The sequence below is a fragment of the Labeo rohita genome, chromosome 3 (genome assembly GCF_022985175.1).
Source record: "Labeo rohita strain BAU-BD-2019 chromosome 3, IGBB_LRoh.1.0, whole genome shotgun sequence".
Lineage (NCBI taxonomy): Eukaryota > Metazoa > Chordata > Actinopteri > Cypriniformes > Cyprinidae > Labeo > Labeo rohita.
Genome location: NC_066871.1, coordinates 7,278,039 through 7,302,906, shown reverse-complemented (window position 1 = coordinate 7,302,906; position 24,868 = coordinate 7,278,039). Strand labels below are relative to the sequence as shown.

The following is a 24,868-nucleotide window of genomic DNA, read 5'->3' as shown; positions in this document are numbered from 1 at the left end:
GTGGGTTCTGAATGATAGCGATACCCCTGGGAGGAGTGTCTGTGGCTTCCATTCCAGTCTCTTCAGCAGACGGCTACATGTTACTCATCTTAGTCCTCTGTATGTTGGTAGTGAGTCCTTCTACTATTCTGAGATCGTACAGAGCTACGAGCACAGTCTTGTATTCAAGAGATTAAAAGCTTTAATAATAAAGGGGTCTGAATCCTAGCCTTTGGGAGAGCAGCTGCTAGCTAAAAAGAACAAAAAAGCGTAACCTTTTGTATGCACACACACGCACACTCATTACTGAAACAAGCTCCAAGTTCTAGGTATAAATAATTGAGGTGCATTTGAATTCTCTCAGAGGACCCTTGGTATGTCTCAATTAAGCATAAAAATCAGAGGTATTGAAGGTTACTGTCAGTGTCTATTTCATGCAGGGGCAGAGGTGCTGGAAAGAGTTTTAGAGTAGAGCGTCTGGAGGTGGGCAGGTTGTGATGTCACTATATAAAAATAGCCTGTGTATACTATTTAGCATGCACTGATGTTGCTCAATCTCCAGTCATGTTACCTAATTAATATTCAAAGGGTAATGTACTGGAAACCTCACTCCTCTGACCTCAAGAGGCGCACTAGTGTCCTTTTAATCAAGCTCACCTCATGCCAGTTATCACCGGGTACCACTCGGAATGGGCCAAGCAGAACCGGTTGCTTTGGTGTCGTGACCCGGACAGGGGGTGAGTCTAACGGAGGCCAGCCGGTAAAGGCCGAGGAGTAAACATACTCCCCTGACCACAAGAGGCGCATTTGCGACTGACACTAAAGGCTGTTTCCTTGTTAGCACACCCTCCTCCCATGTTGGCTGTCGCAGGTTTGCATGCTGAGAGGAACTGTTGCACTAAACTTCACGGTGGTTCATTTCATTAATTAATGGTGTATTCAAATGTCCTTGATTTGCATAGCCTAGATATTTCATGTAGTTTTGACATTGAGATCCAGCATCAAGTCAGTTTTACATTTGCTCAGATACTGCACAATTAAAATTGTCAATTGCTGTTTTGACCTTTTTCTGATTGATCCCTTCTCTACATAAATGCCAAGCTCTGTTATGAAACTCTAGATGGCGCAGGCTGATGGGTCCTTAACGCAAACTGATGATATTCACAGCGTTAAACTACTTGACTTGCATACACAGCCAGTGAGTTTGCTGCTTTACATTTAAATGGCTGGTTAGTATTCACTACCTCTGAAACCCTCCACCTCCCCAGCTCCACCTGTTTAGATCTGCTACGGGCTATTTTATATGCTATTTTTGCAGCAGCAATATGTCTACTGGGTGAGCTTAGGCATTGTGAGAAGGAAGGGCACACCTAATGTGCTTTGTTGGTTTAAGCCGTTTTCACTCAGACTGTGCTTTGCTACCTGAAAACTCTTGGGGTTGAGGCTGCGTGGATTTTCAGAGGCAGTCTTCAGTTTGCTGTCCACTGTTTTCATGAGGTTCTCTGTGTCTCTCACATACTGCAGGTCTCTGTACGTCCTCAGATCTAGCACCTCCATGGATTGAGTGATATTCTGAACCTGTTAAATACCACAAAACACAAAGTCAAAACAGTGTGATGCATCGGGGCATGTTTTTTGAGGACACAACAGCATGATGCCTTCAATTTGTTGTGGTTCAAATCAGCCATCCTACATATTCAGACCGCCCACTGAGCATCTTGCCCACATCAACACACAGGCGATGGCAGCGTGATTGCTGTTCAGCGTACACCTTACTAGCTCCTACATACTCCCACATACTCCCAGAAGCCACATACACACATACACAGACATTCATATACCCTCCTCCTGGCTGCACTTAAGAGAATCAAAAAGGATGTGGATTGTATGCTGGTATTCTCCTCATGTCCACACTGATGTGCATGAGGGCTCTTGTCTAATTAGCTGATCTGCATAGCTGTCAGACCCAATGGTCACACTTAGCGCAGAGGATTGTGGATGCTTGGACTTGGGCAAGGGTTAGGTGGGATCACATATTCACTCTGCATGCAGTTATTGTTTGCCATGCATGTCGCTGACTGCTCAGGAGGACTGAGCATATACACGCTCTCGCACACACACAAGAGGCTGGGTGGTGGTAGTTTAATTCTGAACACATCTCTCTCAGAGAGGGACTGACCCAGGTGTCCTCATTAGTCTGCGTTTTATTAGGCAGGAGCATTAGTGGCTCACAGCTGCTGGCAAAGCCACACACACATTTTATTGTCTGAGTGGTTGAGTTATGTTGGTGTACGATTGTAGATAAGGTGGTTAGACCCTGACAAAGGGCCAAGGCAGGATTTAAGATAGCATTTGTGGCAGGATTTAAAGGGACAGTTCACTCAAAAATAAAAATTCTGTCATCATTTACTGCCTCTCATGCTGTTCCAATTTTTTATGACTTTCCTACTTCTGCAAAACACAAAAGAAGATATTTTGAAGTCTCAGCTGTTTCTGTCCATACAGTGTTGTAAAAGTCATTGGAGTCTAAAACTTTCAAGCTCTAAAAAGGATCACAATCATTCTGATGAACAGATTGATCCTTTAATCAAAACACTGATCAATGTACAGTACATATAAACAGATGACATCAAATTCGGCAGTACAAATCTCAAATGTCATGGTCACATGACATCAAGAACCAATAAGGTTTTATGTTATTTGAGGTTATGATTTAGTTTGTGTTCGCAATTGAAATCGCAAATTGAAAAGTTTTTGCACTCACATGAGGTGGTTTTTCAGGCAATTCGAAAAAGGAATATATTGCAAAACTGCAGTGGAAACAGTTTATTTATTTATTTTAATTATTTATTTTTTGCATTTACAGGTCACCTGGCATACTTAAAAGTCACATGATCATTTTTTAATGTACTATAATCTCCAAAAAACAACTCATACATGAACGCTTTCAAGTATAATTTCTCTGCATTAATGCTTGGATACTGCACGTGTCTGCAGTGCATTACAGCTCTAACACGGCCACTAGAGCTGATTGTGGCCACTCCAGTTAATGCTTGTGTTTATACCTTAAATTTTATTCTATTTTTCCTTAGATTAAAAATAACGCCTAGTGTGGTGGCTGCAATGTACGTAAACCTACTAACATCTGTCACCATGATTACGCGTGAGAGGAAAAAAAAAATGTTTTAGTCACGTAACATTGGTTAATGGAAACGGCTTAATTTCGCAATAGTTTTTTTTTTGTCCCGACATATCGCAAACGTTTAATGGAAACACAGCTAATATAACAGGCATATCGCAAATCTGTAATGGAAACACAGCTAATATAACAGGTGAGTCAAATGTATTAATTTAACGTTTTTTGGAGCTTGAAAGCTTTGGACTTACATAATAAGGACAAACAGCTGAAAAATTCTTCAGAATTCCTTTTTTCATGTATTTCATGAGAAAGAACTGGAATAACATGGTGGTGAGTAAATTAAAGAATGAAAAACATTTGGGTAAACTATTCCTTTAAGGTAGAGTTTGTGGCAGTATTTAAAGGGATAGTTCACCAAAACATTTACATTTTTAAAATTACTTAGCCTTATGTCATTTATAACTTCTTTTTTTTTCAGTGGAACACAAAGAAGATATTTTTCAGATGTTTCAGCTATTTCTGATCATGCAATATTATAGGAGTCAGTGGAGTACAAAACTTTCAAGCTCTAAAAAGGATCACGATCACTTTGTAAGATGAACAGATTGATCCTTTTATTCACTCTTGAATCAAATCAAAATATTGATTATCATTTATATACAGATGACACAACATCAAATATGGTGACAAATTTCAAACATCACTGATATTTGAACAAGTCACTTGCATGAACCAAGGAGGCTTGATGATTAAAGTTGGTAGTTGATTAAGGGTGTGTTCACACTTGTCATGTTTGGTTTGATTTAAAAAATGAACTCTGGGTCGATTGCTCTTGTTAGTGCGTTTAATTTGAGTAAGTGTGAATGCTGCCATCCGAACCCAAACAAGCGGACCTAGACCGCGAAAAAAATTTTGGGGCTCGGTCTGCTTCTAAACGAACTCTGATGTGTTTCGAATGAAATATGAATGCAACAACAGCTGAATACTTCTAAACGAACCAAAAACAGGAAGTAGGATGTGACGCTATGCGACATGATCTCACGAAGGGAACAAGCGGTGTATCCAAAACTAAATGAGCAGAGGGCAAACATGGAGCAATGAGGAGGTAAAGTACTTTTAATGAGCTCTTTGTGAGTTCGCAGGTGGTGAAAATAAAATCATATACACGCAACAATGAGCGTGCTTAGTCCAGCAGATGGCATTAAGTGTATTTGACTTAAAGCGGTGCTGAGCAGACTGATTAGTGAATGGGTACAAGATGTCATACATTCGCAGCGCCATTTCAAGTTAGGATGAATATATGTCAGTCAACCCGACCAATCAGGTTGTGAATGTATCGCTATGACTTTAGGTTTGCTGTCAAAAATGCCAGTGTAAATGCTAAGTGGACCAAGACCAAATGTATCATTTTCCTTTTTGGTCTGGACCAAACAAACCAAACTACAAGTGTGAACACACTCTAAATTTTGTGTACGCTTGTATTAATCATTGTTTTGATTTGATCTGAGACTGAATTAAGCCTTACATTTTAATCTTTTTAACCAGAATTTTTGTTAGTGTCCTTTTTGGAGCTTAAACGTTTTGGACTCCAATGACTTTCATAATACAGACAAAAACAGCTGAAGCGTTCTTCAAAATGTTTCTTAATGTACCGTTTCAAACAACATGATGCTAATTAAATTATGACAGAATTTTCATTTTTGGGTGAACTATTCCTGTAAGGCAGAATTTGAGGCAGAGTTATATTGCGGTGCATTGTCATGACCGTGAGTCATGTGCCTTACTGACTCACTCTGTCTGGAGTCCCAATTTTGTCTTCTCAGGAATCCCTCTCCAAACAGCTTTAATTTCAGCCACAATTTCTCTGCTTCTCTCTTCATCTCTGCCTCCATCAGCTGTGCTCATTAGCTAGTCAAACAGCTGCTTCCCATTGTAGTGTGATTCCAAAGCTCTCTCTGATTCAGTGAGCGTGATGTTGATGGGGACGTGTGGTTCTTAATGGGCTGCTGTTCACAGATGAGGCTAGAAACCACTGAGGGCTTGGTGAGGAAGGAGGAAATGGGGGCCAGTCAACTGGCTGAGAGTCCAAGACACTATTTATGCCGACACTCTCCATTTAACTGCCAATCGATTGAACTGTGCATATCAGCAGACTCAATATTCAACCGTTTCTCTGTAGCAAAACGTCTCTCTCTCTCTCCTTAAATTCCTTTTTATATTTCAAATTCTGTTCCTCACCCTACATATGGAAAAGAATGTGCTTTTCATTGCATCCAAAATGTATGATTTCAGAAAAAATATGTAAGTTTTTTATTGAACATTTATGGAGTAAGCCATACAAATTGTTTATTTTGTTGAAAAATATTATAAATCTATCAGGTGGCAAGGGGGATTTTTACCCCACACAGTATGGGGCAAAGGCACACAGTATTGATACGTTACCTAAAATAATGTGTTTAATAATGTCTAAGTTAACACTTGTTCAAAACAATCACTTTAGCAAAGTTTGTACTACTTTCTGCTTTTTTAATAAATAAAATAATTCATTTTTGTTCAATAAATATACTGTCATTACAATATGTTAATATAAAAATATATATTTTAAAATACATAAAATCATTTTAAAAAGTAAAGATTTTGAAAGCACTGAAGGAGATCTCATTAAAAAATTAATCTAAATGTACAGTAGTAACAACAAATGATATTTCAGTATATGATATGATTAATATAATGTTTTTAAATATGATGGTTTCATTCTAGACATGGTGATTATCTCTAAGATGGGCACCCAACATAATATATGATATTTACCATCTGAATCTAACAATGTCATGTCAAAAAATGGAAAAGTCAGCCTTCTGTTAATTATCATGGTAATTATTGAGGCTTTTAGCCCCAACAGCAGGGGTACTTTTTTACCCCAAATACCATACTTTTACATATTCTTTTGTTCTCGTTTGCTACTTAAATCTACATTTAAAAAAAAAAAAAACAACAAACATTAGATCAAGTAAGCGCAGAATCAACTTTGCGCTGCTGCCCACAGTCTTGTCAAGAATCAGCCAAATTTGCATGTGCATCTTGAAAAGTAGATATTTTGGAAAGTGCTATGCCACTTTTTTTGTGCCATCTAGTGGTTTAGAGGAAAATAAAAACAATAGCACATTTTACCCCGGGGCGCCGTTAGGCCCGTCGTACCCTTTTTTTTTTTTATCTAACTTGTTTTAAACTTACCATTTAACATATCACACTGATCTTAAAAAGCAAAGAAAAAGAAAACATATAACATTTTTTTACAACAACAATATAAAATGCAGTGAACATTACATTAAACCAACTGGGCTTAATGTAAGAACTGCAGTGGGTTTGTGAGTTGACAAAAAGCTAGTAATTAAATAATAATTAAAGTAATTAAATCATAAAAATGCCAATTCAGAAGCATGCATTGCAAAATTATTTGTGAATATGGTCAAACCTAAATGATACAACACAGTAGCATCTTTAGAAAAGACAATTAAAAAAAAAAAAGAATCACTGAGAATCAAATTAGGAATGATTTACTGCCATTGTGTGAATATGTAATCCAAAGTAAAGTAACTGTAATCTGATTATGAGCATTTTAAAATGTAATATAATCAAATTATGAGTACTTGATTTTTTGGAATCTGATTACATAATCCAGATTACATGTAATCAGTGACTACCGAGCAAAGTTAACAATGTTGAGTTTCACCAAACAGACCAGAACAAAACCAGCACTTGCCAGCATAATCCAGTTTAAACCAGCATGGAAATTCATGCTGATCTAATATAGTCTTTGTAGCAGGGCTTTCCTTTTTCCCATCTCTTTCCTATTTATCTTTCACTTCACACCAGGTCAGTATGTGGTCAATAGGGTTTAATAGGGCTTAATAGAGTCTTTTATGCTCCGCAGATGAAAGAAATATATGACACAGACATTCTGTCATCATTTACTCACATTTGAAGTCTGAATTTTCATTTTTCTGCTCTTTTAAACAGGGTCTCTTTGTGAACCTCAGGCTTTTAGTAAAGCCCTGCGCATTGAGTGCTCCATTTCCTAATTTAGGTGGTACTTTACACTTTTTTTCAGTTGTTCTTTGCCTGGTCTTAGTCTAATGAGCACGATTAGGGAAAAAAATAAAAACATCCTAACGGCTCAGCAGAATGAATCCAATTTCACAGCAGTATTTAGGACGCGTCCTCTTTTAGGTGGTTCTTTGCATCATGTACTTTCACAAGTTTTCTCTAATGGGGAACAGTATTATGCAGTCCATGTTTAATGACTACGTAATGTATACAAAACATTACTCATCTAGGATTTGCTTTTGACAATCACGTGTCATTTAGGTTAGTGTGCGTGTAAGAGACAAATGTCACCTTCTCCATAAGCTGACGGAGCTGTCTGCTACGGGGGTCTCGATTACACATGTTCTGTGCCGGAGCCACAACTGTGCAGATACACTTCCCATCTGCGTCTTGTGCCGAGCTGTAGATCTGCCAGCCCTCCTCTGGGCTCGGATACAGGGCCTGCATAGACAAAGAGATGGTGAGATGAAAAAAAAGAGAGATAGCGAAAGATGCATGGAGAGACAGGGTGAAATGCATGAGCAGAATAGAATGTGGCATCTGTGAGAGGAGGACGTTTTGATCAGCTTAGACACTTGGAGGAAATAGAGCTGCTTTGGATCGATAAAGCTGCTTTTTCAAAGAGGGTGGAGTCAGGAGATGGATGTCTTGAAACAATGTACAAGCTCAAATGCACACACACAAACACACACACGGATGTTTGCTTTTATCATAGTGGGGATTTTCCATTGACTTGATGATAATGGTTTCTAGCCATGCTACAAAACTAAAGCTCACATAGACCTTTCTGCTTTTTCATTAAAGGAGAAGTCCACTTCCAGAACAACAATTTACATATAATGTACTCACCCCCTTGTCATCCAAGATGTTCACGTCTTTCTTTCTTCAGTCGTAAAAAAAAATGTTTTTTGAGGAAAAGATTTCCGCATTTTTCTCCATATAATTGACTGCTATGGTGCCCCGAGTTTGAACTTCCAAAATGCAGTTTAAATGTGGCTGCAAACGATCCCAAATGTAGTTGTAAACGATCCCAGCCGTAGAAGAAGTGTCTTATCTAGCCAAACGATTGCTCTCCCTTAACTCTGTGTATTCTAGCTCAAGACAGTTCGGGTATGTCGAAAAACTCTGATCGTATTTTCTCCCTCAACTTCAAAAATCATTTCAAAATCATCCTACATCACTACAGAAGTTCGGACCCAGTGTTTTCAAAGTAAACATACAAAGAACATCAAACACCCGTAACAAAAAAGGTAAAACAGCGATACAGGACGATTTTGAAGTTGAGGGAAAACATGAGACGGGAGTTTTTCAACATACCCTAACTATCATGAACCGGAAAAAACAGAGGTTGGGTAGAGCAAGACAAGACGAGCGTTTGACATACAGTATATAAATTGTATTATTTTTATAAAAATAACCAGTCGTTTTACTAGATAAGACCCTTCTTCCTCGGCTGGGATCATTTACAACCACATTTGGGATCGTTTGAAGCTGCATTTTAAAAGTTTAAACTTGGGGCACCACATCAGTCCATTATATGAAGAAAAATCCTGAAATCTTTTCCTCAAAAAACACAATTTCTTTACGACTGAAGAAAGAAAGACATATACGTCTTGGATGACAAGGGGGTGAGTACATTATCTGTAAATTGTTGTTCTGGAAGTGGACTTCTCCTTTAATGAAAGAGTAAATAGTTCAACTCTAAAAAATAAACTAAAAATTTGTAGTTGTAATACTGAACATTAACCATTCATTCTTTCCTTAAGAAAAAAAAAAAAAAACATGCTTACATACATAAAAGCACTGCAGTGATAGTGATGTATTTAATGGAAGTAAATGGAGCCCATTTTGGGCCATTTGAGGCTTATATTTTTATAAAGGCACTTACATTAATTCTTCTGTTAAAAATGTGTATTAATTGAGCCTTAGTGCTGTTTAAATCATTTTTACAGTTAGGTTTATTATGTTGGCTTGGAAACAAAGTTGCAAAATTGGATATACACAATTAGAAAGCTATTTTTTATACAAAAATGATTGTTTATCTCCTGTGGCTATATTATTAAAACACTGGATATTTTATTGTATGCTGACTGGCCTCATTTACTTCCATTTTACACTAAGTGCCTCACTGTAGCCCAGAAAGAATAAGTGGAAATTAATGGTTATAGTAATCAACATTGACACAAATGCTTTTGATTGAGCTTAACTTGTAGTGAACACAAAATATTCTTTGAAGACACAATTTGGTATGTTTACGAAGCTGGTGATTTCAGGTTTTACGCGGGCTGCACAATGATCAGTGATCCCAATTTCTGCTTTGCTCTCGATTTATAAAGCATAATCGCCTGCAATATTTGCCTGCTGGCTATTTATCCTGAAAATTGCATTTTAATTTGGCATTTGTGTTATCTTTCATTGGTAACGAGCCTCTGCGAGCTTTCACATTTGTGGTTGCCAGATTTCAAACCAGAGCTTTTTCCATAAACCAATATATTTTCTGCTTTCTTTTTACTTAATCTTCCCAATCTGGTAACCATGTGCACATACTCACTACTCACTACAGAAAATGAGCTTAAAACACTGGCAAACAATTTGAAGTTAAGCAGTTTTCTTTCACGCGGTTTGCACTGTTTGCTGTGAATAAATCTGTTGATATTCTTTTATGTGAAAGTGCAATAAATCTGAAAAAAAAATTATGATTATATTTAATTGTGATTAACTGTTTAACCATTACTGAGCAGCCCTATCCTTAAGAAGAATAAAGCCAGATTGGAAAAGAACAATTGAAAACGTCATTAAAGACAGATAGCATTTACAAGAAAAAGGAGAGGCAATAAAATGTCTCCTTCTGCTCTAACCTTCCCGTTTTCATTCTCCCTTCCCCTCTTCGGTGTTTTTTGCTCTCACGCTTCACCCTCTCTCTCCCCACACTTCCCCAATCAGATTAAATGACCGAGCGGACAGAGAGACTATGTGATTGGAGAGTAAAGCAGCAGCCGCCCCATGAGCTCACTGTCACATCCTGTCACTCCTGCCAATCCCTGCCACTCTTTCTGTCTCCTTCACTTTTTCACTCCCTCCACATTGCTCCTTTTCCTCCCTGGCCTGTCCTCTTCTCACCTTCCTATCGCTCTCATCTGTCCCTTTTCCCTGTGTCTTCAGCTCTGTTCGTCCCTGAGCAATCTCTCACTCACTCGCTCACTCAATTTAATTCAAATTACAGCAATTCAACTCAATAATGCTTTATTAGCCTGCCAGGCAAATGTAATTTCACAAAATCAAAAGGAATTGATTTGTATATTTAGGTGCAGAGGCAATGAAAAATACAGGTTGCGCAAATACAAATGATCACAATGAATGTTATTCAAGTCAGATTTATTTGCATATCTCTTTTCACAATGCACATTGTATAATCATACAGTTATTTTTCTAAAGTGACTTATACAGCTTTCATTGTTGGATTGTTTTTCATTTTGCTATGGCTTTATGAATGATGACACGAATGCAGTTTTGTGCAAGAGTTTGGGAAGCCCTTGCAGAATCACTGAAAATGTGAATCATTTTAACAAAATAAGAGAGATCATACAAAATGCATGTTATGTTTTATTTAGTACTATCCTGAGTAAGATATTTTACGTAAAAGCTGAAATTATTCAAATAACCCCCTTTAAAAGTTTGGGAATCCTTGGTTTTTAATACTGTGTGTGGATGATCTATGACTGTTTTTTTTTGTTTTGTGATAGTTGTTCATGAGTCCCTTGTTTGTTCTGAACAGTTAAGCTGAGCACTGTTCTTCAGAAAAATCCTCCAGGTCTTGCAGATTCTTCAGTTTTCCAGCATCTTTTGCATATTTGAACCCTTTCCAGCAGTGACTGTATGATTTCGAGGTCCATCTTTTCACACTGAGGACGACTGAGGGACTCAAACACAACTATTTAAAAAGGTTCAAACATTCACTGATACTCCAGAAGGAAACAGGATGCATTAAGATCCGGGGGTGAAAACGTTTGAACAGGATGAAGATGTCAACATTTTTCTTATTTTGCTGAAATATCTTTTTTTTCCCCATTTAGTACTTCCCCTTGGAAACAACAGAAGATACTTGCATGTGTCCTGGAAGACAAATTGTACTAATTTACCTTGATCTTCAAATTCAAAAAGTTTTCACTCCCTGGCTTAATGCAACATGTTTCCTTCTGGAGCAATATTTTTTTTAAACTTTTGAAAGGGCTTATTTTAATCATTTCAGCTATTTTTTGGTCTTTTGGACTATATGTAAATATCTTTTATGTAAAATATCTTACTCAAGACAGTACTAAATAAAACATAACATACATTTTGTATGATCTGTCTTATTTTGTTAAAATTATTCAAATTTTTACAGATTCTGCAAGGGCTTCCCAAACTTTCGCATAAAACTGTATGTGAAAACAAAAACTTACAATTATTCTGCTACAAACATTTCTTTCTACTTGATAATTCACATATTTTGCTGCCATTTATGCTGTAGTGCAATTTCATCATTTGATGAATTTTTTCTTGTTTGAGGAAACTTTAAGTGATTTTTATTTTGAGAAACAGTGAAGCCATGTTTCATCCTCTGCTCATCTCTAATGGAAGCGGTCTAATCTCCACGCTCTATGCTTTCTTGAAAAACAACTCTGATTACATCAAGCTGTCTCGATTTTTGTGCTTTGACCATCAGTTATGTTTTGTTCACCTTAAATTCTTTACTAGTCCAGCAACGTGCAAATTTTCTATCACTTTGAAGGTCTGCGTTCATTCGTTGCGGAGCTGCAATTCATTTGAACCGTCTAATGGCGCTTGTCTTTTCAATTTTATCAGTTTGTCAAATCTGGAGATGCAGGCAAAAAATTGATTGTTGTTTTGATTAATTCTGGCTTGAGAACATTTCTCCCTTTGTATCCGTTTCTCCAATTTATTCTCCATCTCTGTCTCTCCCCTTGAGCACATTTTCGTTTAGGTAGCATGGGCTTCCTATTTTCTTTTTTTTCTCTTGAAGGAAACAAACAAAACACAATGAAATGACATTAAAGATTAAAGGTCTAAAAATATACCAAACTGCTTCTTTTTTTTTTGACCCAGTAGATTATGACACACATAAAGTCTCCCATCTCATTCCGGTGAAGGTGCTTGCAAAGCCTGAAGGCATGAGAGACAGACACACATACAATAGCTGACACTCAACACACACAGTTCCCAGTGATTCAGATTTACACTCAGATTTGATAAGGTTGGTCTAGCTCAGTCATTAGCCTCGTTCCTTCTGTTCACCTAACCTTCTGCTTGTACAGTACGTTTTGATTTGCATAAGAATGCCACATACTGTTATAAATGGCCTTTCTGGGCTCTGTGCTATTTTCCCGTCCAGCCTGGCATTCAGCGGCTGTCAAATCTAGCGGGGTCCTCACATCCATTAGCAGTGATTTTCTGTGTTTCGTGTTACTATCATCAAACACTCTGTAAAAAAAAAACGCACCGCTATCCTGGATGGATTTTTTCCCAGGTGAGCTGATCCAACCTTCTCCGCAAGATGAACACAGACAAGTCTGCCGGTTCACCATTCGCTCCGTTGACCATTCGTAGCCAATGTACGACTAGCCCAAGCGTGTCTCACCCTGGCCTGAAAGAATGCGGTCTTCGAGCGTATTACCACCCTAACATTTCATCGTCAGCCTCATTCCTGTCCCGACGGACCTGCGGCTTAGTGTCTGTGCACGTCAGATACAGTTAGCGTCGAGCTGCGGCTCAATCTATACGCCAATCTGCCGCCTGCAGCCCCTCAAGTGGATAAAACTGTCGCATCAATCATCGGTGCGGTACATGCACCTCACATGTTAAACATCGGTGTGGCACGTGTGCCCATTCGACGGGTGGAAGATATGAGCTGCGAGGCCAATGGGGAGCTGTGCTTTCGCATAAATATGCTTTCTGTTCATTAATGTTGCATAAATGTTGAGTTTTAATTTAAGAACTGATTAGAATCACCCCTGGACTCATTACCACCCACCAATTCATTCTGCTGTAATTTCCTCTCATCTACTGCTAATGGCAGAGTAGAGAACGGGGGGCACACAAACACACACACCCCATATCACTGACGGATTTGTGTAGCATCAGATCTTCCCATCCTGTACTGTATGTGGCTGCGTGTTACGGAATAGGCCAGTTATTTATGAACAAACAGGTCAGATGAAATGAGCCACGGTTTAATTAGTAATGGTTGAGCTGTCATCCGTAAACGTCAGGGTGAGTGTATCCGCATATGTCTGTTTTTTTGTTGTTTTTTTTTCTCCCATTTGCATTTAACAGCCTGCAAACGATCAAATTACTCTGTCAGTAGTGCGCAGTCTGTTTGCCGGCATTTAAGAAGACGAGCGAACAAATGAAGTTGTTGATCATATGTTGTGTATCCTAACCAGGTGTGACACGGTAAAGCAGAAAGCAGTAAATGGTACGTCTTCTATGTTCATTTTAGTTGTTGTCTTAACCTGTTGTGGTCATGTTAAGTGATGACCAAGACATTTTGTCATTTTGTCATTTTGTTTGGTTTCTATTTCTGTCACATTAAGTCTGCAGTAAAATCACTTTGGTCCCTCTACACATCACTGGATATTAAAGGATTAGTTCACCTTCAGAATATGAAAAATTCATGATAATTTACTCACCCCCATGTCATCCAAGATGTTCATGTCTTTCTTTCTTCAGTCGAAAAGAAATTAAGGTTTTTGAGGAAAACATTCCAGGATTCTTCTCCATATATTGGACTTCAGTGCGAGCCAACGGGTTAAAGGTCCAAATTGCAGTTTCAGTGAAGCTTCAAAGGGCTCTGCACAATCCCAGCTGGGGAATACCATTCTTATGTAGTGAAATGATCAGTCATTTTCTAGATAAGTAACTAGATATTCGCTAGATAAGACCCTTATTTCTTAGCTGGGATCGTGTAGAGCCCTTTGAAGCTGCATTGAAACTGCAGTTTGGACCTTCAACCCGTTGGGTCCATCTGAAGTCCACTATAAGAAGAAAAGTCCTGAAATGTTTTCCTCAACAACCTACATTTTTTTTCGACTGAAGAAAGAAAGACATGAACATCTTGCATGACATAGGGTGAGTAAAATATCAGTAAAGTTTTATTCTGGAAGTGAACTGATTCTTTAAAGGTCATTTTTTGTTCCTCATTTCAAAAGTTTTACACAAAGAAAATAATAGTACACGTAGTTTAGAAAAATGAGATCATGTCATATCTATAGCCTAATAAAAGCTGTTTTATTTTACGTTAAGCGGGTCACCTCAAGGGGCGACCATGTTGAATCACATGACTCACTTACACCTCTATTATTGGATGCAGTCACTTGTGGAATAAATTAATCATGGCTGACAGCAATTATGCGGCTGACAGCTTTTCAAGTGTAGTCTGAAATATCGTAATTACAAGTTTCATGCACACGAATGACTGCAAAGTCCTGTTTACGGGTGGGAAACTCAGAATTCCTGATGATACACGAGTTGCAGGGGTTGTGACATTGGCGGCTGCATTTCAGTTTGAAACATGGTGAAAACACTGATCTATGCATAATATCATACAATATATAGGTATTTATTGTATATGTAGACATTGTCATATAACATAATCTGTACTGTACATTAGAGAGTGGAAAGCAAATCTGTATTGAATTATAATGAATAATTTGTGTGTTACTAGTATAAAGTTAATCACTCAAATTTAATGGTTTGCCTTGTCATGTAAACATTTAGTTGTTATGCCATATATGAATGCATAAGTGATAGAAATTAGTATAATCTTCATCATTTTGAATTAAGATAATTTGGTTAATTGTTCACAATATTATTGTTTTGTTTAGGTTACTTCTGTGTTGTTTCTTAAATACGTGACTTCACAATAACCAGTGCCCAACTCTGAGGTACTCGGGTGTAATTGAAAGCAGCATTAGAGCTTTGGCATTCTACAATTATTTTGGTCATTTTGTAACAAATTAAATTGTGTCTGTCTGCGTAATAAGCGAGGACAACATTCATTAGTCATGTCACTATACAGCTATATGAAAAACCAATGATGAATAACGTATTTCTATGGACAAAATACATCTGGATAATAGTGGAGGACACACACCGAGCTGCCCAAAACATGAGAATGCTTTATATTAAACACTTCATTTGCGTAAACAGACAGAGCACATAGATTTTTAGTATATGTATAATTCTTACTAAAATACACATTTTGCTAAAATATTTTTTGTTAAAATTCAATGCAAGTAGTTCACCCAAAAATGAAAATTCTGTTATTAATTGCTCACCTTCATGTCGTTACAAACCCATAAGACCTTCGTTTATCTTTGGAGCACAAATTAAGATATTTTTGATGATATCCGAGAGCTTTCTGACCCTGCATAGATAGCAACGCAACTTCCACGTTCAAGGCCCAGAAAGGTAGTAAAGACATCATTAAAATAGTCCATGTGACATCAGTGGTTCAACCGTAATGTTATGAAGCTACAAGAATATTTTTTGTTTGCAAAGAAAACAAAAATAACAACTGAGCGTACTACGACACATTCAAGCATCAGCAGCATCACACATATGTGTCAGTTGCATTTCTGTCTATGCACGGTCAGAAATCTCTTGGATTTCATCAAAAATATCTTTATTTGTGTTCCAAAGATGAACAAAGGCCTTACGGCTTTGAAACGACATTGGGGTGAGTAATTAATGACAGAATTTAACTTCTACTTTAGAATGGTGCGCAATTTGTTGTTGATTTAGAATGTAAAAATTGTTCACTTCTAACAATGATTGGATTTTCCATCTGATTAATCAAATAAATATTAAATTAATAAATAACCTATAATCAACTAACAATTAGTTGAGGACCTATTTGTCACATTGTGCAGCATTTTTAGTGGACCAAAAGATTTAGTTGTACCTGGCCAGAACACAATGTGAGAGTCTAAATTTGTTTTTTGCTCTGAGCTATTACAAAGATAAGAACAGCATTAAGAGCAAGGCCTGATGGGAGTCCAGAAATCTATGTGGCACATTTCATTCAATAGGGATGACATCATAGATGAACGGTGTCCTGGGCACCACAGAGGAATAATCGGCAAGTCGAGAGCCTAAATTGATATCCCACAGGTCCAAGCTCACTTATCCATCACCTCCTTTGTATTCCAACACAAAGAATGTCAAGTTAAAGGCATGGGGGAAAAAAAGCACACCGATAGCTTTACCGAGAGATCCAGAACAACAGACTAAAGGAGGATAGAACCTGGTGTGAGGGCAATAGATAACAAGATGCCCGGCTAGTGTTGTGTGAACGGGAGAGAAAGAAACACCAGGAAAAAAAAAACAGAGAATGAGAGAGAAAACTGACAGCACCGAGTGAAAGCAGAGAGCTGCTGAGGGGGAAGATGCCGAGGTCTAATTTCAGACCCAGAGTGGCAGTTTCTTACTCAGCCGAACCGCTGCCAAAGCCTGACACCAGCTCCATTACGTGCCCAGCCTCACACACTGCTCGACCTTTACCAGCCTCGATCCCGCAGTCTGATCTTCAGCCCTGGCTCAGTTGGAAACCGTCACACACATCCCACACGCTCCCCACTGAGGAGAAGCCACCCAGGTATCGACATCCATTTGCGAAAACGGAGGTGATCAATAGACACTGAAAGCAGGAAGTTCAGGTCACCTCCCCTCTCTGGGCTTCCTCTTACTCAACGGCACTACTTCTGCTCATGATCTCCAGCTGGCCTTTGCTTTGAGGCCGCCATTAACACATTACGGAAAAGATTAACCAATTACAGTGGCACGCTTGGCCCCAGAGACATCTGTGGGTTTAAACCTAGGGCGTTTTTCATTAGACCGATCTCTGAGCTCGGCACTGTAGTCGGGGCATAAATGAGATCGTAAATCTGTAGGCTCCATTTTATGAAACTGACAGGAAGTCTATTACAACTTTCACAAGAAGCGTGTGGGAGATGGCCACGAGTTGTTTTCTACAGAAAGACCTTTATTGGTGCTCTGTGAACCCGGGTTTCCACAGTAACAAGGAGAGAGAAAATTGCCTTATTTTTCTCCTTAGATGTCCTTTAGTGTGTTTTTTGTTTTTCTGACCTTTTTTTACCATTCTCTCTGTGTCTCGCTTTTTCATCAGAATAACAGTGGAGTGGAGCTTTGTGATTACATATTACCCTGAAGCCCCACATTGGCATCTGTCTCCACTCTAAACATGGATGCGAGCTTCTGCCATGGCTCCGAGCGCTGCTTCTATCATAACATACTTCCATAACACTCATGAACAACTTGAGATATCCAGCATCCAGATGCTGATGCATATGAACATGAATGTCCTGCTATACGCACGGTTGCCAGCGTTTCTTCTCTAAGCTCTAAGACACCTAAAAATAGAGCAGCATAAAACAGGCGAATGAGATATTACTCTGTTTGCCCTCTGAGAGCATTTAGATGCTCAATTTCCTACAGGTGCTCTTAAAGATTGCCCTGCTTCTGCCACTGAAAATAAAAGATTCAGCTAGCAATTTTGAGCATGGTATTGATAATGTGACTGAAAAGTTGGAAGAGCTTTCACTTCAATAAAGCCAGTCACCTGATCTATAAATACATAGGGACTCTGCAGCATGGCTGCAGCAAAATGATGTCATGCCAGAGCTGATTGGCTGATTGACCACAATAACAAACACAGTCCCAAAACATTTACTAGCTGATATTCTGAGCTGTGACTCAAAGGCAGCAGCCTGGAAAAAAATAAACATTTTAAGGTCCGTTATATGCTTTTGAGAGCACTCCAAATCAAAACTGTGCACTGGCCAAACACTGACTTTATTAAAGCTGCATTGTGTAACTTTTTTTGGTTAAAAATGTTCCAAAATCAATTACTGAGCAAGTACATAACCAGTCAGTGTTTAAAATTAGAGATTCACCCGATTCACAACAGCAAGCTTATAATAATGTTTTCTAATTTAAGTGTTCAGGGTCGTCTGTCTTTGCTCCATTATGTCACAACGTCATGTCTGTGTACACAAAGAAGGAGTCCCGGCTTTATTGCGTGTGTAGATACTGCAGGTAATAATTAATAATTAAACATAATTTTAAAATAAATTCTAAGGAACAATAAATGAAGAGTTCAGATGCAAAATCCATCTGACATCTTTCTTTTAAAAATGCATTTTTATCAGGCTCAGATGTATAGGTTTCTATGTAAGTACTGGTACTTCCGATTGGGCTGAGGCTGGTATTTTAGCGAGAAATCTATTTGATGGACGTATAATATGTGTCGAGAGCATTCACTCAGTATCATTATCTCATTTTTGACCGAGATGGCTTTTAGCTGGTTTTGCATCTGAACTCTTCAAATTGTTTTTTTGTAGTTAAAAGAACAATTTCTTTCAATGACATTCGAATGGTATGACAATTAGAGATTAAACTGAAATTTACAGAGGACACTGATGCACACCAAATTCACATAGTCATGCATGTTGATGTTAACATTAACAAGTTAAGAAAAAGTGTAACAATAATAAGAATGTGCACGGTTTGACATGATCTGAGCTAACTTTGCAATCATTAGATTTAATCACCATTGCTAACACAAATTATTGTACAAATATTGTAAAACAGAACTGGCAGAGATGTTACTTACTTGTTCAGGTGACATTTTCTGGTGAAACCTCTTACTTGGGACATTTCCAAGGTGTAGTATCTGTATTTCCGAACTACACTGAATATTCACACTGGTGTGTTGACTAACAGCCCACACATGCACCTCAAAACATTAGATTCATCCATGCTGAGGTGCCGTGCCGTGCCGATGCACAACCCACATAAAGAGGATAATTCCGCAAAAAACTGCAATTGCAGGTTTCAAACAGAGAAGATGGAAAAAGGGAGAACCTATGTAATTCAGCTTTAAAATGAATATATATGCTTGGAAATATAAATCAATAAATAAAATACACAACTAATTTTGAATGACGGCAAGTGGAGAAATGTGACCCTGGACCACAAAACCAGTCTTAAGTAGCACGGGTATATTTGTAGCAATAGCCAAAAATACACTGTATGGGTCAAAATGATAGTTTTTTTTTTATGCCAAAAATCATTGGGATATTAAGTAAAGATCATGTTCCATGAAGATATTTTGTAAATTTCCTACTGTAAATATATCAAAACTTAATTTTTGATTAGTAGTATGCATTGCTAAGAGCTTCATTTGGACAACTTTACAGGTGATTTTCTCAATATTTTAGATTTTTTTGCAACCTCAGATTCCAGATTTTCATATAGTTGTATCTTGGCCAAATATTGTTCTATCCTAAAAGAAAAACAATAGATCAATGGAAAGCTTATTTATTCAGCTTATTTAATTCAACAAAATTGACCTTTATGACTGGCTTTTGTGGTCCAGGTTCACAAATATGCTTTTCACAGTCAGATGGTGAAGCAGCAAGATCTACCAACATGGGCTAACAAGGCTAATCAGCAACACTTTGACCTTTTGTTTCAGCCCAGAAACAGTAAATAAACCTGAAAACCAAGGTGCAATCTGAATAGATGCCCCTTCTAAGGCTGTAAATCTCAGCATTGTCATCTGTGGGTGTGTGTGGTGGTGACAGTGTCCAAAGTGGTTCAACCTCACTTTCTCATTTAGAGATCCCTAGTGGGCAGCAACAGCTGAGCAGAGCTGTGTTTTGGTGCTTTCATAACAGACAGATCTGAGCCGCTCCAACGAGAGGAAAAAAAAAAAATCCAAAGCTCCATGTTTCTAATTCCCACAGAGTCAGTAGACTTTAGCTGAATGTTGCTTTCTGGTGCTTATTTATGCATATCGGTTTGCATGACGTTCCTTTAATATTTTGGTCCCGTGAAAATGAGAAACAGCAGCTGATATCAGCCACATGGGCATGTGGCTTTGTTAAGCGTTTGTGTTCATTACACATTTGTTGCAAATTGTCCTACGGCTTCTCACTCGCCTCTCATTTATTTCTCATAATCGAGGAGACAGTTAGTGTCAGACTCACCCCTGAACCAGCAGTATTTGCCACACACATTCGCCTACACATGGACATTTAACAAAATCATTACCCAGCAATCACTGCGGCATTGAGACTTTCCTGTATGCTTGCTTCTATGCAGCTCTGCTGCTTTTGCTATGCATATGTAAAAGTATTTTCCCTACCTACATGAATTTTTCATTCCTTATAAGTAAAGTGTAACTTAACTTATAAGTAATTTGTAGATTAACTTACTAAAAAAGGTGTACATGTCACGCTTTCAACATATTTAAGTATCTCACCCTCAAACCATTCTAGATGTATATGTGACCCTGAACCACAAAACCAGTCATAAGTAGCACGGGTATATTTGTAGCAATAACCAACAATACATTTTTTTTCAATGCCAGAAATCATTAGAATTTTAAGTAAAGATCATGTTCCATGAAGATTTTTTTAAATTTCCTGCTGTAAATATATCAAAACTTAATTTTTGATTAGTAATATGCATTGCGCAAAACTTCATTTGGACAACTTTAAAGGCGATTTTCTCAATATTTAGATTTTTTTGCACCCTCAGGTTCCAGATTTTCAAATAGTTATATCTCAGCCGAATATTGTCCTATCCTAACAGAGGATAAGAGCTAACCTGGCTCATCTAAGCCTCATAATGGCAGTGAATCGGGGTTCGAGATTTTGAAGCCCAAAAGGTGCATCTATCCATCATAAAAAGTGCTCCACATGGCTCTTAACCAATAAAGGCCTTTTGAAGTGAATCAGTGTATTTGTGTAAGATTTATTTAAACATATTTAAAACTTTATTAAAAAAAAAATACAATTTTATTTAAAAATTTTATAATGGATGGATGCACTGTTTTGGACTTTAAAATCTCAACACCCCTTCACTGCCATTATAAAGCTTGGATGAGCCAGGACATTTTTAAATATAACTCTGATTGTATTCGTCTGAAAGAAGCATAGCTTGAGGGTGTGTGAATCATGGGGTAATTTTCATTTTTGGGCTGAACTATCCTTTTAACATAAGCTTCATGTGTAACCATTGGCATGACTTTGGGGTGAGACTACCTGTTTGAATATTGGGATAAAATCAGGGTAGAGCAGAAGAACCAGTAGGAATGTTTGGGTAAAGTGGAAAAAATGAAAAGGCATTTAAAATTCAGTTTGGTATCACTAGTAGCGGAGAAATTACACACTTCACCTCTACATGTACTGATGATCTTTACACGTGACGACTTCACATGAATTAGCAGCTAAGCTGAGAAAGGCAAAAAAGAGCAAGTGGAGCACAGTGTGATTGCAGCTCGGGGCTGATGGAATACGGCACACTTAACGTCTGGCACTGACGTGACGGTAGGTTGGACAGTCATGTTGGTCCTAGATTATCACGGCAGCATAGAAGACAAGTTGCTTTGAAGAGAACAGCGGACTTCCCTGCTGCCTGCTACGAGTCCATCAGTCACTCTGCTTCACGGACCACACCTTTCTGCAGCTCATTTCACATGATCATCACCTCATCTCAAGAACAGAGGGATGCATCTCTCTTTCTGACTGAGAGCAAGCTGCTTTTGAGATTAGATTTTGAGTCTTTACAAAGCCAGATCGCTTTGGATGGGTTCACACTTATCATAGAGAATAAATTAGTCCCCGGCATGAGAGTAACATCTGTCTAATGCCTCAAATCTAAAAACGAAGGCCTTTGCTTCAGGGAAGATTGTTTTTTTTACGTATGCTAATTTCCCCTTGGTTTTTCCTTGAGGTGAAGTGTGGCAATGTTTTAAAGTGATTGCCTGAAATGAGATACGGGGGAGATCACAAATGCTAATGTGTTTTGGGTAATGATGACTACCGATAGCGGAGCCTCAATGGGTGCCACTTTAGCTAAATAAATAAGTGTCCTGAACAATTTTGGCTCATTTTCCAGTAGCTTCCCTTTGGCAGCTATGTGATATAGGCATTATCAAATTTCCAGAGCTTGCACCTAACCTAAGCTTTAGATTTGTGAGACATTCAGCAACTTTGAATGCTGGCTTGACAGAGCAAGGTTGGAACGTTTCACAGAATTGCAGTTCCTGTTAATCTGATTCAATTTAAATTTACACTGGTTAATTGAAAGGCAGCCAGTTCTTCAATTCTGAACTTCTTGCTTCCTCTCATTTACTCACATGCCAAGCTTAACTCCTAGTGACTACATTTAGATGTACTGGGTGACATTGGGTGCACATGACTAGATGAATAATCTGGCTAGATATGAAGCAATGTTGGTGTTGTCTGTAGAATTCCACACGAAGTAAACAGCTCTACAGAAAAGGAGCCTCCATCTCTACAGGTTCTAGCTTGTGGTGAGTAGTAACAGTCTTCCAAAGCGAGTGTGAATGTGTTAGACAAAGCTGTGATAGACAGTTTCTGCAGACTCCTCTTCTAAGACAGATGGAAATCAGCATAGGCATCCTGACCAACCCAAACGACCCCTACAGCGCCTCCTCTCTCATCCAGATGGAGTGTCATCCCTGGCCATAAGCTACGCCGGGTAAAGCTTTTACTGAGGGACAGATGCTCAGATACTACACATAGGATACCCCAGGCGGTCTCTCAACATTAATGATCCAGAAAACGTTACAGGGATCACATCTCACTCTCCATCCACCCTCTTCCACCTACTCGCACCTGGTCCCATTTTTCAATACCCGACATTTGGAAGATAAAAGCATAGACACTTAGACATGCAAGGTAATTACTCAGATTCTGGCAGAATTGTGAAGGTTGAAATTTCAGGGAGTGCTTACTTAACAACCTTTTAAAATGTAACAATGTGCTTAGCTCTCTTTGTTCTTCTCTTTCTGTGTTTTTACTTTAAATGTAACCGCTTCGACAGTGCCAAAGGCCCAGGCCTCTCTCCCACATGGTACTTAATTTTGTTATGGACAAAGACAAAGTGCACAGTCCTTACACAAAAAGTACAGTGGATTTGATTTAAAAAAAAGAGCGCATGAGGGGGTGGGAAAAAGATGGTGCCTTTCTGGAAGAAAAGAGTTGGCTCAAATGCTATAAAGGTCTAACCCCATGTCTCGGCACCATCGGTGGCTCCAGCAGACGAGACGCTGCCTCATGAAGACAATCCTGCCTCCCTGTCTCTATTTGACCTGAACATCAGTCATGAGGCACTTAACTCCTCTCCCCTGCCAAGTGAGGATATCCTCGCAGGAGTCATGAATCTCACCGGGTATAACTTCCTCGTCTATCATCTCCCACTGAGAATCACTCACCCACAGCAGCCATCAATTCCTCTGTAACCAACCCCCAAAGCCAGACACGCATTCAATTTACCTGCCTCTCACCCTGAAAATCCCTCTAAAAGCCTGTCTAGCAAATCTCTGAGGATTGTAACCACAGAAGAGTGTAACTGCTCTTTAACACAAAAGGTCCTGACTTATTGGCTTACTCGGATGAGCAAACAGACACAGCGAGAGATAAACAGACAGGAAGAAGAGTAGAAAAGTGGAGGGTTACGCACGCTGACGATCCTTTCCGAGGTGCCTGCGCGGGAGATGGTGGTTCCGTTAAGCCCCACCAGCGAGGGCAGCGTCTGGGACATCCAGTTGGTGACCATGGCCATGGTGCTGAGCACCGCGCCAATCTTCAGGAGCGGAACGCTCATGTCGTCCCCCGGCCGGCCGCCTGGCCCTAGTGCCCCCCCACACTCCCTGGCGCCGGGGTCCAGATGCAGCGCGCAAGAATGGACACGAACCTGATGCGCCCTCCTCCTCCTACTCCTCCAGCCAAAGGACAGGCGGCCGCACGTGCACACGAGATTCTCGAAACCAGCTCACACGTACCAGCCGCTTGGATCCGACGGCATCACAGCACCGCACGACACACGTTATTCTTCAACCGAAGAGCGACTGCCAGTGCCTGACTCGCACTCCTCCGCTCCCTCTCCCTCCCTTCTTCTCTCTCTCTCCTCTCGCTCTCTTTCAAGATGCCGCGCTGCGCATTGGCTGCATCTATCTCTCTCGTTCTCTCCCTTCCTCTTCCCTCCCCTCCCTTGCCTCTCTCCAGCCTTGTTCCACATCCATCCCTCTGTCTTCTCCCTCTCCTCTGGCTCCTCTGTGCCTCTTGATCCCTCTCTTTTGTGAGCACAAAAAAATCAGAGAGGCAGGGGAGATGCACACCCCCAGATCTTTGTGCAACAATCAGCTGTTTGAAGCCGTCGCCGTTTGAAGGGTTTGTCTTCCCTCACAACCGTACAGAGGCAGCTCACGGCTCGAGCTAAATTAGGATCTCTCTCTATGAGTGTATTGTTTGTATGTGTGCGAAGAAGAGGAGCTGTACTCCTGGAGTGTTTAATGAGGAAGAGGATGAGGCGTTCCAGTCGGCGGCTTTCCCTTGACAGCTCATCAATCACATATGCGTCTGACACTCCCTTAATCAAAGAGTAATGGGAAATCTGAATGCGGATGGGCACCGAGCTGGTGCGCTGCACTAACCGATGCTGACTGCAGTCCATCAGCAGCCCAGCCATGCAGGCCACTCTCGTTCTCTCCCATCATTCCCAGCCTGAAGCCACATAAGTCACATAATT

The 24,868-nt window shown here is 39.3% G+C and overlaps 1 protein-coding gene across 2 annotated transcripts in view; it reads right to left on the bottom strand.

Annotated features, from left to right (window-relative positions):
- olfm2a (olfactomedin 2a) overlaps window positions 1–24,868 on the bottom strand; it is an 87,943-nt gene that overhangs the window by 9,462 nt on the left and 53,613 nt on the right. The window contains exons 1-3 of one of the 2 annotated variants that reach the window (XM_051106446.1): window positions 23,801–24,378; window positions 7,517–7,666; window positions 1,402–1,557 (exon numbers count right to left, since the gene is read on the bottom strand). In XM_051106446.1, coding sequence (XP_050962403.1) covers window positions 1,402–1,557; window positions 7,517–7,666; window positions 23,801–23,944 — 450 coding nt within the window. In that variant the 5' untranslated portion in view covers window positions 23,945–24,378. Of the gene's footprint in view, window positions 1–1,401; window positions 1,558–7,516; window positions 7,667–23,800; window positions 24,379–24,868 lie in introns of those variants that run through there. The other variant, XM_051106447.1, reaches the window with a different exon arrangement.